The sequence below is a fragment of the Halichoerus grypus genome, chromosome 8, assembly GCF_964656455.1.
Source record: "Halichoerus grypus chromosome 8, mHalGry1.hap1.1, whole genome shotgun sequence".
Classification (NCBI taxonomy): Eukaryota; Metazoa; Chordata; class Mammalia; order Carnivora; family Phocidae; genus Halichoerus; species Halichoerus grypus.
The window spans coordinates 64,213,285-64,226,306 of record NC_135719.1 but is presented as its reverse complement, the minus strand read 5'-3'; the positions used below and the strand labels follow the sequence as shown (position 1 = coordinate 64,226,306).

The window sequence follows — 13,022 nt, the reverse complement described above, 5'->3', positions numbered from 1 at the left end:
GGTCATGATCCTGGGGGTCCTGGGATCAAGTCCTGGGATCAAGCCCCATGTCAGGCTCCCTGCTCAGGCTCCCTCCTTCTCCCTCTCCTTCTGCCCCTTCCCCAGCTTGTGAGCACACACACACACTCTCTCTCTCTCAAATGAATAAAGACTTTAAAAAAAATTCTTAGTTTCTGAAGTGAATTTTGTAGCAATATGGCAAACTAGCACAAAATGCCACCAAGTCACCATGCCCAACAAACTTTTAAATTTAAACAAAATCAGTGTTAGAAAAAATTGTCACTTTCTGCCCAATCTCCCTAATCTCTCTTCTTTCCCTTTTATCCTCCTTTTCATTCCTTCATAACTGCAAATAATAGCAACTGTCCAGAATTTTAATTTTTACCAGGCCACAAAGGGCCCCACTAATTCTGCTTATGAATCACAGTTCCAAAGTCATTTATTTATTCAACATCACAATTTGAACTCCACTGTAAGAGTGGCACCAAATGGGTTATAGAAATAGGCATGAAAGAGATATAGATTTAAATCAATAAAAGTAAAAACAGTGATGGTAAGAACACAAAGAACCTCAGAGAAGCTTCGAAGAAGAGGAAGAAAACCAGACAATTGTTCCATATACAGTTAATATTGCCGACTCTAGAGACTGGTATTTGAGTAAGTCGGTATCATTTATCAAATTGTAAAATGTCCGTAAAAATCCACCATCCAAACTAGAACACTTTAGAGAATTAAATGGAGAGTTATTAGTAATTACACACAAAAGCAGATGCAAAGGGAGACTATCCCCAGGCAAACTGGGATGTATTATCACCTGATCCACAACAGGTGAGTTGTGTGCCTACTTACCATAATATTTCCTTTCCTTGAAAATTATCTAGTTGCCAAATCACCATAGGCTAATTTTAGCCTGGCAACAAACTAAGAAAGCCAAACATATTCAGTTCTATAAAGGGACTAAAAAGGAAGAGGTGGACAATAAAAGCAAAGGGCTTATCAAAAAATCGCATAAGCCCTTTTCCAGGTGATAGGATCAATTTTAATCTCAATGCATGGTTAGAAAAATTTGTTTACTGTTTAAATCTTGATCTGAATGCTTTCTTATCTACAACAACCTGGACTACTTTTCTTTTTTCTTTTTTTTTTTTACTTTTTTATTGTTATGTTAATCACCATACATTACATCATTAGTTTTCGATGTAGTGTTCCATGATTCATTGTTTGTGCATAACACCCAGTGCTCCATGCAGAACGTGCCCTCTTTAATACCCATCACCAGGCTAACCCATCCTCCCACCCCCCTCCCCTCTAGAACCCTCAGTTTTGTTTTTCAGAGTCCATCGTCTCTCATGGTTCGTCTCCCCCTCCGATTTCCCCCCCTTCATTCTTCCCCTCCTGCTATCTTCTTCTCTTTTTTTCTTAACATATATTGCATTATTTGTTTCAGAGGTACAGATCTGAGATTCAACAGTCTTGCACCATTCACAGCGCTTACCAGAGCACATACCCTCCCCAGTGTCTATCACCCAGTCCTGGACCACTTTTCTACTTTTGTTTTTTCATCCATTTCCCATCCCACCATTACTGCATTTTTTTTTTTTTAAAGATTTTATTTATTTATTTGACAGAGAGAGACACAGCGAGAGAGGGAACACAAGCAGGGGGAGTGGGAGAGGGAGAAGCAGGCTTCCCGCTGAGCAGACAGCCTGATGCGGGGCTCGATCCCAGGACCCTGGGATCATGACCTGAGCCGAAGGCAGACGCTTAACGACTGAGCCACCCAGGCGCCCCCCATTACTGCATTTTTTTAAACCAACTGCTGGTCAACTGCTCACCCACTCAATAGTAATTAAATGGTCCAAGTTAATAAATGTCATAGTGAGCCAAAACCATGATCTTGTAACCCAGGCTAGGCAGCCTTTAACTGTTTCTAAAAGTTATAAAACAGACTAATCCCCAGAAAAAATTATATTATCATGATTAAAATAGTTCCAAACAATAAACCTACAACTGGTTAAAACAAAACAAAAAACACAAATCACATTTTCTAATAAACAACATAAAATGAAACTTTAAAAAGCTTTAAAGATAGATGTAGAGCAATTTCTTAATATCCTGAATGCTGGGACCTGAAAAAAAGAACTTTAATTAAAGAAGCATACCTTGGTAAATGGCAGCACTGTATAGTGACTCCAAAGGAGACTATGGAGAATTTTCAAGGGCTTTTAAGGTTAGAGGTTCTTCCTTATTCTACTTTTACCTTTTATAAAAACTTAGGGCTTTTCTTAACATAAGCATCCCGTCATAGGTTTATAAGCAATAACACTAAGGTTCATTAAGCAAGAAACCTTCAAAACTTCAAAGGAAAGTATGTAATTATCTCGTGCAAAATCTGTCTCAATCTTTCAAGACAAGTTTCTCTCTTTTTTCCTTCTCTTAAATTGTATCTCTCAATTTAGGAATCAACACTCAGACCCCCAAATTCCTGGACTCACGATGATCTCACGGCATTTCAATTTGACAAGGTCTCTCAGCCAGGATGCTTCAACATGCTTACAGTTTGGACACTCAGGCTATAGAAAATGGCCTATATGTGTTTCATGGTTAGACTGTCCAAAAATCCCCACTAGGCACAGAACCAGAAAGAGTCTTATGTTTTCTAAGTTTCTTCTAAATCCCATAAAAACACCAATTGAGATAATTTACTTTTCTAAAGATAAATAATCGAGGAGAAAAAAATTTAGTTTCAAAAAATTAAAATCAGACCTCCTTAGCTATTTTTACATGCTCTTGAGGACTTTCTTAAAGGACTTAAATATCTACTGATCTTGTATGATTCCATGAAAAACAAAAATAGAACTGCTGTTTTAACAACAGTTATAGGACAAAATAGTATGCAATGAGAAATCAGTACCACAGAATAATCAAACATACTGCTGTTACCAATATACTAGTTATAAAAATGACTTATCCTTCAGTGAAAGAGAACTTTTCACTTTATTTAATCCAGCCTATTAACATCCTGGGGTATGCTTTGGGAAATGCTGATATAAAAGCATATCTAAAAATACACCAAATTAAAAGCACAAATAAATGGTTCAATATAAATCTACTACCAAAGTGAAGCTGTAACATAGAAACAAGAGGAAAAAAAGCAAAATCAGATATTCTACAAGAAGCCATAATTTTGATACAAGGGACAAAAAACAAAGCTTTAGTGTTTCTTTACAAACAAAAGAAAGTGACTCTATCAATGAATGCTCTTTGTATATTATTTTTACTGTTACTGCATTATTTTTACTATTAAATTATTCCAGAGTTAAAGTCTACTAGTCATGCTTGAAGCAGCATGTGCTTTAGTAAAGAAAATCTACCACAAGTCTCTACTTTCTATCCGGTTAACAAGCATACTGATCTAGAAAAACTCCATAATGGAAATGTGTGAAACAAAGTTGTATTTGTTTACATGGTTTATAGAAGAATAATTAAACGGGCTTTCCTTGCACTGCAGTTCTAAAATGTTATGGTCCTGCATCATACTGAGCCAGAAGGTCAAAGTACAGCTAAACTGGACAGTAAATATGGGAGCAAGTTTGAAAGACTATGTCTATTTGACCCCATTAGCACAACTTAAACTAATGTAGGGTCCAATTCTGAATGAGTCAGTTAATTTATTTATACTCCGCTTTCTTAAAAATGCATGTCACTGAGGAATTACATAGGGTGGGATAAAAAGAGATCTATTTTTACTACAGTCACTTATTTCTCATCCTGTTACATATTTGGGGATATCTGAACACATTTTCCCCTAAATTACGAAGGCTGAGGAACTGTACTGAGGGTAGTATAACCTAAAGTACATTGTCTAGGGCCTTTGTACCTGCCCTATCACGGACAGTTAGCCACTACAGACGGTCCCAACTCATAATGGTTCGACTTACGATTTTTTTGACATCATGATGGTGCGAAAGTGATACACAGTAGAAACTGTACTTTGAATTTTGACCTTCCCCCAAGCTAGTGATCTGTGATATGATACTCACGACACTGGGCAGAAGACACTGAACAGCAGCTCCCAGTAAGCCAGGCAATCACAGGGATAAACAATCCATACATTTATAACCATTCTGTACCCACATAACCCCTCTTTCACCTTCAGCATGGTATTTAATCAATTACGTGAGATACTCAATACTTTATTATAAAATAAGCTTCGTGTTAGAGGATTTTGCCCAACTGTAGCCTAATGCTAAGTGTTCTGCGCATGTTTAAGGTAGGCTAGGCAAGGCTATGATGCTCAGTAGGTTAAGCACAGCCCCATCGTAAGTTGAGGAAGATCTGTATAGACATTTAATAAGCAGACGGCTTGCTGGTGAGCCACTTACAGGCAGATATTGTCCAGGGAAGATGCCTGGAGTACCACTAGTCTCTTACTAAGAAGGAACCAAGCGTATATGCTTACTCACTTTGGGCTCAAGGGGAAAAAAAAAACAACAAAAATCTGCCTTTTACTGTGAAAGAGGTCATTACTGACTTGCAGCAGGTTAAAAAGAAACTTCCCATACTAACAAAGAAAAAACTTTCTAAGATTTGAAAATAAATAAATAAGGGACGTGGCAGAAAAATGGATGGTTCAGTTCATACAAGCCAGATCATTTCCATAGCTGTCAATAGCTGAACACTTAATTATATATTACCATAACTTATTTTCTTTCCCATCACAATGCAGTTCAAGTTTAAAAATAGGAAGATGGTAGAGAATTATTTAAACATGGTATTGCTTTAATATAAATCTGAAAGTCAGAAGCTTTTTACAATAGAATTGAGAAAAACAAAAATCATTACTCTCATATTATAGACTGATCAAAAAAAGGACATAAGAAGAGAGCTAAAATAACAAAGTAAAGAATAATAACCATTTTATCAGCTAAAATGCTGCACACATTTTTTTAAGTATAGATTTGGATACTATTTTTTTTCCTTTCAGAAAATATTTTTGAATTGCTGATGTCCTTCTATCAAAACAATGCCACTCCATCAATAAGCCCACCAAAAGACCTCAAGTTTGCTGCAAGCCTTGCTCATGTCTCACCTCAAAAAGAAATATGCCTACATATGGTAAAGAAAAGTCAACTCAATATTGGTCACATTTTCATTAATGTCATTTGTTTGCCCCACTTTGTTCTATATTTGTCTCAGTTCTACTGTTAAAAATAATGTCACAGATCTCATTTGGAGATTTTTTTTCTACTGAAACTATAACAGAGATCATCTATACCTGCTGTCACTGCTCCTCATTTGACATATTTCACTAAGGCCCTCCCTAGTATATTCATTCCTCTGCAGTCTATGCGATTCATGGCCAAATGCTGCTTACTCATTCTGGTAGATGTTCTTACTCCTACAAATATTACCAACACTGCAAAACTGTTACAATTCTGCTTTCTCTTAGTGGTACCTGTTTAGGAGTTAAATCATTTTCAACAACTTTTTTACAATAAAAAAATATTAAGTTTCTCTTCTTTGAATAAAATATAAATGAAATACAAAAAAAAAAAGGATCAACAAAAAGAGTCAAAAGAACATCCTAGACAGATTCACACTGTACGTTCTTTGAGGGCAAGAGGGATAATATCTTTCTTTGTTCACATTTCTAATTCTGTTCACATTTCTAATCGGACCATCAAAAATAACACTATTTGTAGATTTATCCAATGAGTAAATAAGTGAATAAATGAGTAAGATCTGCTCAGAGTGCTTAACTCACTCATAAACACTTAACAAACTCTTACTATATGTACCAAGGCGATGAAAAATGTTAGAATAAAGATGACAGCTCTTGCATCAAGAGCCTCCATCTAGGAGGGAAGAAAACATGTGAGCAGATTATTACCACAGAGTCGAGTATAAAGTACTCTGAGAACACAGCAGATGACAGCCACGTGATCACTTTGATCACAGGTAATCACTACCACTTTATGATAGTAGCCAAAGGCTACTTTGTGGGAGAATACTGAAGTTATTCACCTAATGATCTCAAAAAATTAGAAGATATATTCTAAATACTCCTAAGTTTCCATCAACCCTCAGAAACTGAATGTTCCTTTTCATCACTATATGCCACCTCTATAGCTTACCATTGTGATTATAGTTTCTGGGATACCATGCAATAGCAGAAAAGTACTGGCAGGAAATCTGTTATGTTGTTCCACTCACACTAATTCTCTCATTAAGAAAAAGGCTCTCTTTTAAAGTAATAAAACCATCTCATCTTCTACAGACTTAATGAACACAGTAAGGTTGTACAGACAGCATCATCACAGCCAAGAAGAGTTTATAAAAGGGCTAGAAGGGCCACCAGAATGTATCTAAGGAATTCCAGGCAGTGGACTCTATGCTACCAGCTAAGTTTCCTGTGTCGTGTAGGCAACAGAGTGTACAGAATGAGTCTCGTCTATTAACTCCACATCATTTGGATGTCAGCACTTTGGGGTCATGTTGACAATGCACTGCACTACACTACAAGCAAGGAAATAAATATACCTTTCATTAATATTTCCCACAGAAGAAAAAGTCTTTTTAAATGCAAGCAATGATGATATATTAACCTTTTAAAAATCAGGTAATAAAACAAGCCCTTTCTTTATCCACAGAAGACAATGATAGGCTCTACTCTGAATCTGGTTATTTAGTAGTAATTTGCACTGCTCTATGTCAGAAGACAGCAGAGTAATTTACTTGAAGTGGAATTAGACCTGTCGTACTATCCAGGAACAAACATCTGGACAGGTAAGGTCTAAACACAGTGTTTGAAAGTTTAAAATCATTTGTTCCTCCATAATCAATATTAACATGTCTGCAGTCATTAGCATACTTACCACACTGACTGAATTTCTCTTTTAGTTTCTGCCAAGTCAAGTCAAAAGGCAGCTAGAATGAAAAAAGGTATTAGTAACAGATATACAAAGAAAAAAAAAATTTAAGTATCCTTTACATTTAGTTGCTTACATTTCTGACAAATATCTGGTTGCCTTTGGAGCCTATTCTGTCTCTTATTCCGCTTCCCATTGGCCCAGATAGAAATCCTCGATCCATATCGATGCTCCTTTCCAGTATAGCTCCTATACCTGGTCCCATTCTATCAAAGCTGGAGCTCATCCGGTCCAATCCCATCCCCATTCCTCCAGTCACATTGTTCATGCCACCCATGCCACCACCTGGATTTCAAGAAGGGAAGGGGGGTTTTGGGAATTTGGGTGTTTTTGTTTTAAAAATGGAAGAAAAAGGAGAAAGAAGAGGAAAAAGAGGAGGGAGAGAATCATTTTTGAGAAAGAAAGGGAGAGAATAATTAATTCATTTATATAACTGGATCATATATAAACATAAAACCATTTTCATATACACAATAGAACAATCTTCTAAGAAACAGAATTTAATCTGTATACATTCAGTTAGTTGAATGTTAATGGCTAACTGAATCTGCTCATTCTAGCCACTACATAAATACATCATACATATATACTTCTATAAAATTATATTCTGATCATAAAACACATCATATAAGTTATATAAATTCTCTACCAGTTACTTGATCCATTAATGTTATAGTAGCTTTTATCATTTTTCTTTAATAATACCATGTTTAATAAATGCTAGAACAAAGATATATGAAGTGAATTCAAATTATTACAACTCCAACATGTTAACTATTGATCTCATCATACTCTCCCACATTAATATTCTTTCACCTCAGTATCTTCTGTTTTTCATGCAATTTCTCTTTCATATCAATTCAATTTTCAATAACCACAGAAAAACCTAACTTTTAATCTCAATATTATATAGAACTTAAGGAGATAACAAAAAATGGAATGATGCACCTTTGGCCAGAGCCTGAGAATTTAACTCATAGCTCATACCCAATTCATTCTTATGCACTGAGTCCCCTTTAATTAATTCCAATCCTATTCATTCTCAAAACAACCTTTTTTCTTGTACTTAATATCCCCATATATAGAAATTCTAAAAATTAACATTACCTTCAAATTGACTTTCTATGAATAACAAATACAAAGGTAGGAAAACAGAAGTATAAACACTGAGGTGAAAAAGGAAAGTAGGGAAGTTATGATTAATGGGAAAATGACCAAGGCTAAAAAAATGATGAAAGGGAACGAGAAGCAAGATACAATGGAAGTAAATATCTTTAGCTGATAGGATTTTAGAAAAGTTCAAGTAGGCTATATTTCCTATTTGTGAGATTTCAATTAAAAGAAGTCAGTAAAGTATGGAGAGCTCATAGAGACATGGCTCAGTAAGCAACAGAGATCAAAAACTGAGCCATGTCTTAAGACTTAATATAAGGCTTCAAATGTGGTAGTGGCAACAGATGGGAGACATGGGGCAACTACTCTTGATTCTGTCACAGGAAAAGTTTAAGAGGAGAGGAAATAAACATCTCTTTCAACCTTAGCCCTCAACCTCAGGGGTCTCTAGAGGTATTACAACTGGGGCGATTCACCTGCATCTACCAAAAGACACAAGATGTTCACAGATGAAATAAGCTAGTCACCAAGAGCAGCTGTAGACAACAGGCAAGGGAACAAAGCTGGTGCTAAGGCAAAAGTTGCTCCTGACATGTGATCACAGAAATCCCCCGATTCCTTAGTTGGAATGGAGCTTCTTGGATTAGCTGACAGTTAACACATACTCTGGTGTTAGTTTAAAAATGTCAAAGAAGTAAAATTCAAAGTTAGTTTAGAAATTTCAAACAGTGATCAAACAGAAAACCTCAGTAAGTATCAAAATTTCTCTAAATTATGACAAGACATATTAACACATAAGAACAAAGTATTACTATACTACAATAACTACTCTTGCAAACTCTTTTGCAAGCACTCAAATATTACTGAATAAATTCTAGTAAAATTTAAACCTACTTATTCCAGATCCTACTGGACCCATGTTAGAAGCTCCTATTCTTCCTGCAATCATTGCACTGCCTAAACAAGGATGGAAAGATAATATACTAATTAATTTGAATAATCGTATTTTAAAATCCCCAAGGTACTATGCTCTCAGATGTACAGTAACCAAAAAATATGTCTTCTAGAAATAGGGTTCAAATATATAATATACTGAAAAAGTGAGCAAGTACATTAAAATTCCTAAAGTATTTTTCATCAAGTAATAAATTATGTGAAACATTATTAACTTCCAATTGTTCACAAAAAAAAAGGAAACAGACTCTGAAAAATACGACCTGCAAAAAGAAAAGGAGAAATATGCAGCCAGCCCTACCAAGTCTACCAAAGGAATCTCCAAAGCCTCGATTTATTCCAATATCACCACGTCCAAAATCTCTCTCCATGCTACTAGTCATCGCACCACGGTACAGCTCTGAAAAGATTATGCAACAAATTAACCCTTTTTCAAGTGCATCAGAGTACACGGTAATCCATTTAGGAAAATTTTGAAACTAAACTGAAAAGACAGCAAAAGTCACAAATACAAAAACGTCCGTGATTTACCAACTTACCTCACATGCCATATAATATCCCCAGTCCCATCATGCCTGTCCCTATTCCCTATGCCCATATGCCCTCCGAAGACATCTACAGTACCCATTCCTACATTTACCTACCTCCCATTCGGCCAACTCCTCCAAATCCTCCCATGCTATTCATTGCTTCCAGACCACCAAACCCAATTCCTATGGAATAAAGATTAATTCTGAGATTTGACTGTCAGTTATATAGCCGAAAGGTACATTTTGTAAATGTTAAGTCTCATCAGTAAGCTCTTCATCCACCCTACCTTGTCCAGGGGCTTCTTAACACATCAATTTCCATATCCCTTAAGTATGTACCAGGCTCAATTTCTGCTAGCAGCCTTTAGGTGTGAGCCAACAATAAACCATGATGTTTTTTCCTTGGAATTCTCAACACAGCTTCTAATTTACTAAAAATGGTGATGGGTACATACAAAAAACAAATGCTTATACATACCTCCTCCAATTCTATTCATTCCTCCAAAACCTGGACCATCCATTCCCATACCTCAAATAAAATACACAGTATGTACGTTCAGTCAATCTTATTTTTATGACTAAAGAATGACATAGCGCAATACAGCAAAAGATACCACTGGCCTAGTCATGATGGAACGCTAGAGAAGCAGCAGGGCACAGGTGGCTTGTGTGTTATGCCACATCAGCTGTCTAAGCATGAGTCTTCAAAGAGGCTTCTATGAATATTTATTCAATGAGAAAACAAAAGTCACTGGTCACACTCACATTCAAGCAGAGAATATCTAGGACTAGGTAACTGTTCCCTCTTTTTTTTTTTTTTTCGACACACCACACAAACACAAATATCACCAGAGCAGATTGAGAGATCAAGTCAGAAAGTAAGGACTCCTTACATGGCAGCTAAGGGAGCAGTAAAAAACTAAAAATAAAAAAGCATGTGTTTAGGAGGGTGGAGGGCCTAAGAGTAAGGGACAAAGTTTCTATCTGTTTGGGTCAGAATGATTACGGTATAGCTACCCTCATAATTTACAGGTTTAGCTATAGCATCTCAGCAAAAACAGGAAATCTGATAGCATTTATTAGTCCATCAATTAAGACACAGTTCTTGAAGTATGGTCTGGGGTCCAGTAAGTCAAAACTATTTCATTCATCACATAATATTAAGATATTTGACTGTTTTACTCTCATTCTCTCATGAATATAAGGTGTAATTTTCCAGAAACTACACGTTGTATGATACTCTAACAAACTAAATGCAGAAGCAGATACAAGAGCATGGGATGTCTTGCATTAAACCAAACATTAAAGAGATGTACAAAAAAGGTAAAACAATGCCACTCTTCTCACTAATTTTTTTGTATTGGAAAATACAACTTAGTTTCTTAAAAATTATATTTATATTAACACGAGTTTATTACTGTTATCTTAAATACGTAAGTAGTTTTAAATTTCTAAGTTTTAATTTCTAATACAGTAAATATTGACAAACATAACTACATAAATGAAAGCACTTTGGGATCCTCAACGAAATTTGAGAGACTAAAAGGGTTCTGAAACCACAAAGTTTAAAAAACTAATCTTCAAAGACAAACTGTAAATTAGTCCAGGTAAAGAGCCAAACAGCTCTCTGGAAAGCTACCTTCCCAGCTATACATATAAATTTCACCTGCTTATGAGAGGGTAGCATTTCAGTCAATACAAATACTGTATATCCACAACACACAAGGCACTACATTTAAACATTTGCCTTCTGCCTTACAGACGTTTTAAAATCCAAAGTGCTAAAAGACTAGCTACAACACAGATGGCCTCTGAGGAACCTGACTGACCTTGGCTCACCCTCTTTCATGTTCTCTGCTCTTGAGGTTTCATTCTTTTTTCAGGCTGAATGACATCCTAAATGCTCAACTATAAACAGAGTCCTTTGAACATTATTACAAACTAGTAAATGTAAGCTTTGTAATCTAGCAAATGTACCATTTAAAAAGAAATAATGTGAGAATACTCACCACTTGGACCTAAATTTCCCATTACACCACCTATGTTCAACTGGCTGGCACTAATAGGCTGTCCGCCTGGACCAAGTCCCATTCCAATGCCTCCAAGACCGCCTAAAGCATAAATAAGAATATTACTAACCCATATATAATTAACTAACTGGCACTAAATAAATTTTTTAAAGCTAGATGCCTGTAGTAAAATTTCCAAAATTTTGCAAATTTGCCAATAAGAGCACTGGTTCTTGCTTTCATCAGAATGCAGCCCACTGAAGCCTCACTATAATACCATTTATTAATGAGAAGTGTTTTATGAAGCAGGCCCATCTTATATCCTGGGTTCAAGGCATACTGAAAAGGATTAATGAAATACCAAGAGGATTTTGAATAATATTATACACCTTATAAATGATATACATATCTGAAAATGAGAACCTTGCTCAAATTTGTAGAACCACTTAAAATAGAATTACTTTTAAGATGCTTTAAATCAAACTAAAAAGTCAACAACAATGACAACATAATATTGAATAAAACAAACGTTACATTATCTGGTTTTGTCCATGACATATTTATTGACATTTATATGGCACCCTAAGTGTTTTCACATCTATTTTCCATAGAGGAGGAAATTTTTGAGACTTTAAGTTACTTGTATAATGTCATTTAGCTATGGGATTAAGCTAGGACTAGAATTTAAGTTTTCTTCTCTAAATCTAGTATTCTTCTTACTCTCTCTTAAAATAAACTAATTAAATTTGTTGAAAATAGACTTTAAGAAGTTGATTTCACAACCTTAAAGACTTAACATTTGAGTGGGAACTATTTTATTCTACTAAATCTGAGTATGGCTTTAAAGTTCTTGCTAGTCAATGTAGCAATTAAGTGGCAGGGGCTGAGAAAATGATATACCATATATATTTTTTAAAAGATAAAGTACGGAAGCATGTTGTGTTAAGTTGGAAAGATTAATGTGATCTGGTAAATGAAATACCTTTTCTCAGCTCAGTTCCTAAAAATGGTCTAACTGAAAGCAATAGCACATTTGACTAACAGCAATCTCATGTCTATACCTAAAACTCCTATTTTTATCTCTGATATCATTCGTCATTAAAAAGAACCAGGACTCCTTGAAATTAGGCCAATCCCATGTCTCTGGGACCAAAAAAAAAAAAAAAAAATCTTCCCAAATCTGGGAAATCAAGTTTTACCAAAAGTAAGAGTATCAGCAGCATAGGAAATGAGAAGGCTCCCACTTAACAAGTTACAATAATTTGAGCAAAATAAGAGAAGGGAAAAATGAGGACATTAATAATGATTAGAACAACAAACTGATTCTGTCAAAGTCTATGAATTCATATTATATCTCAATGGAGAAGAATATATAAAAACATGAATCTCAAAAGAACAGATAAGAGAAGAAGTCTGAATACAACAGAGGATATTTTTTTATCTAAATAAATAGAAGAGTACTAATAGTGCAAAAATAAACCAGA

At 35.4% G+C, this 13,022-nt stretch overlaps 1 protein-coding gene across 2 annotated transcripts in view; it reads right to left on the bottom strand.

Moving 5' to 3' along the window:
* Nucleotides 1-13,022, bottom strand: part of MYEF2 (myelin expression factor 2) — a 38,522-nt gene that overhangs the window by 8,509 nt on the left and 16,991 nt on the right. Inside the window, exons 10-16 of one of the 2 annotated variants that reach the window (XM_036075942.2) lie at nt 11,539-11,640; nt 10,008-10,058; nt 9,644-9,712; nt 9,301-9,399; nt 8,940-9,002; nt 7,009-7,217; nt 6,879-6,930 (exon numbers count right to left, since the gene is read on the bottom strand). In XM_036075942.2, coding sequence (XP_035931835.1) covers nt 6,879-6,930; nt 7,009-7,217; nt 8,940-9,002; nt 9,301-9,399; nt 9,644-9,712; nt 10,008-10,058; nt 11,539-11,640 — 645 coding nt within the window. The remainder of the gene's footprint in view (nt 1-6,878; nt 6,931-7,008; nt 7,218-8,939; nt 9,003-9,300; nt 9,400-9,643; nt 9,713-10,007; nt 10,059-11,538; nt 11,641-13,022) is intronic. The other variant, XM_036075944.2, reaches the window with a different exon arrangement.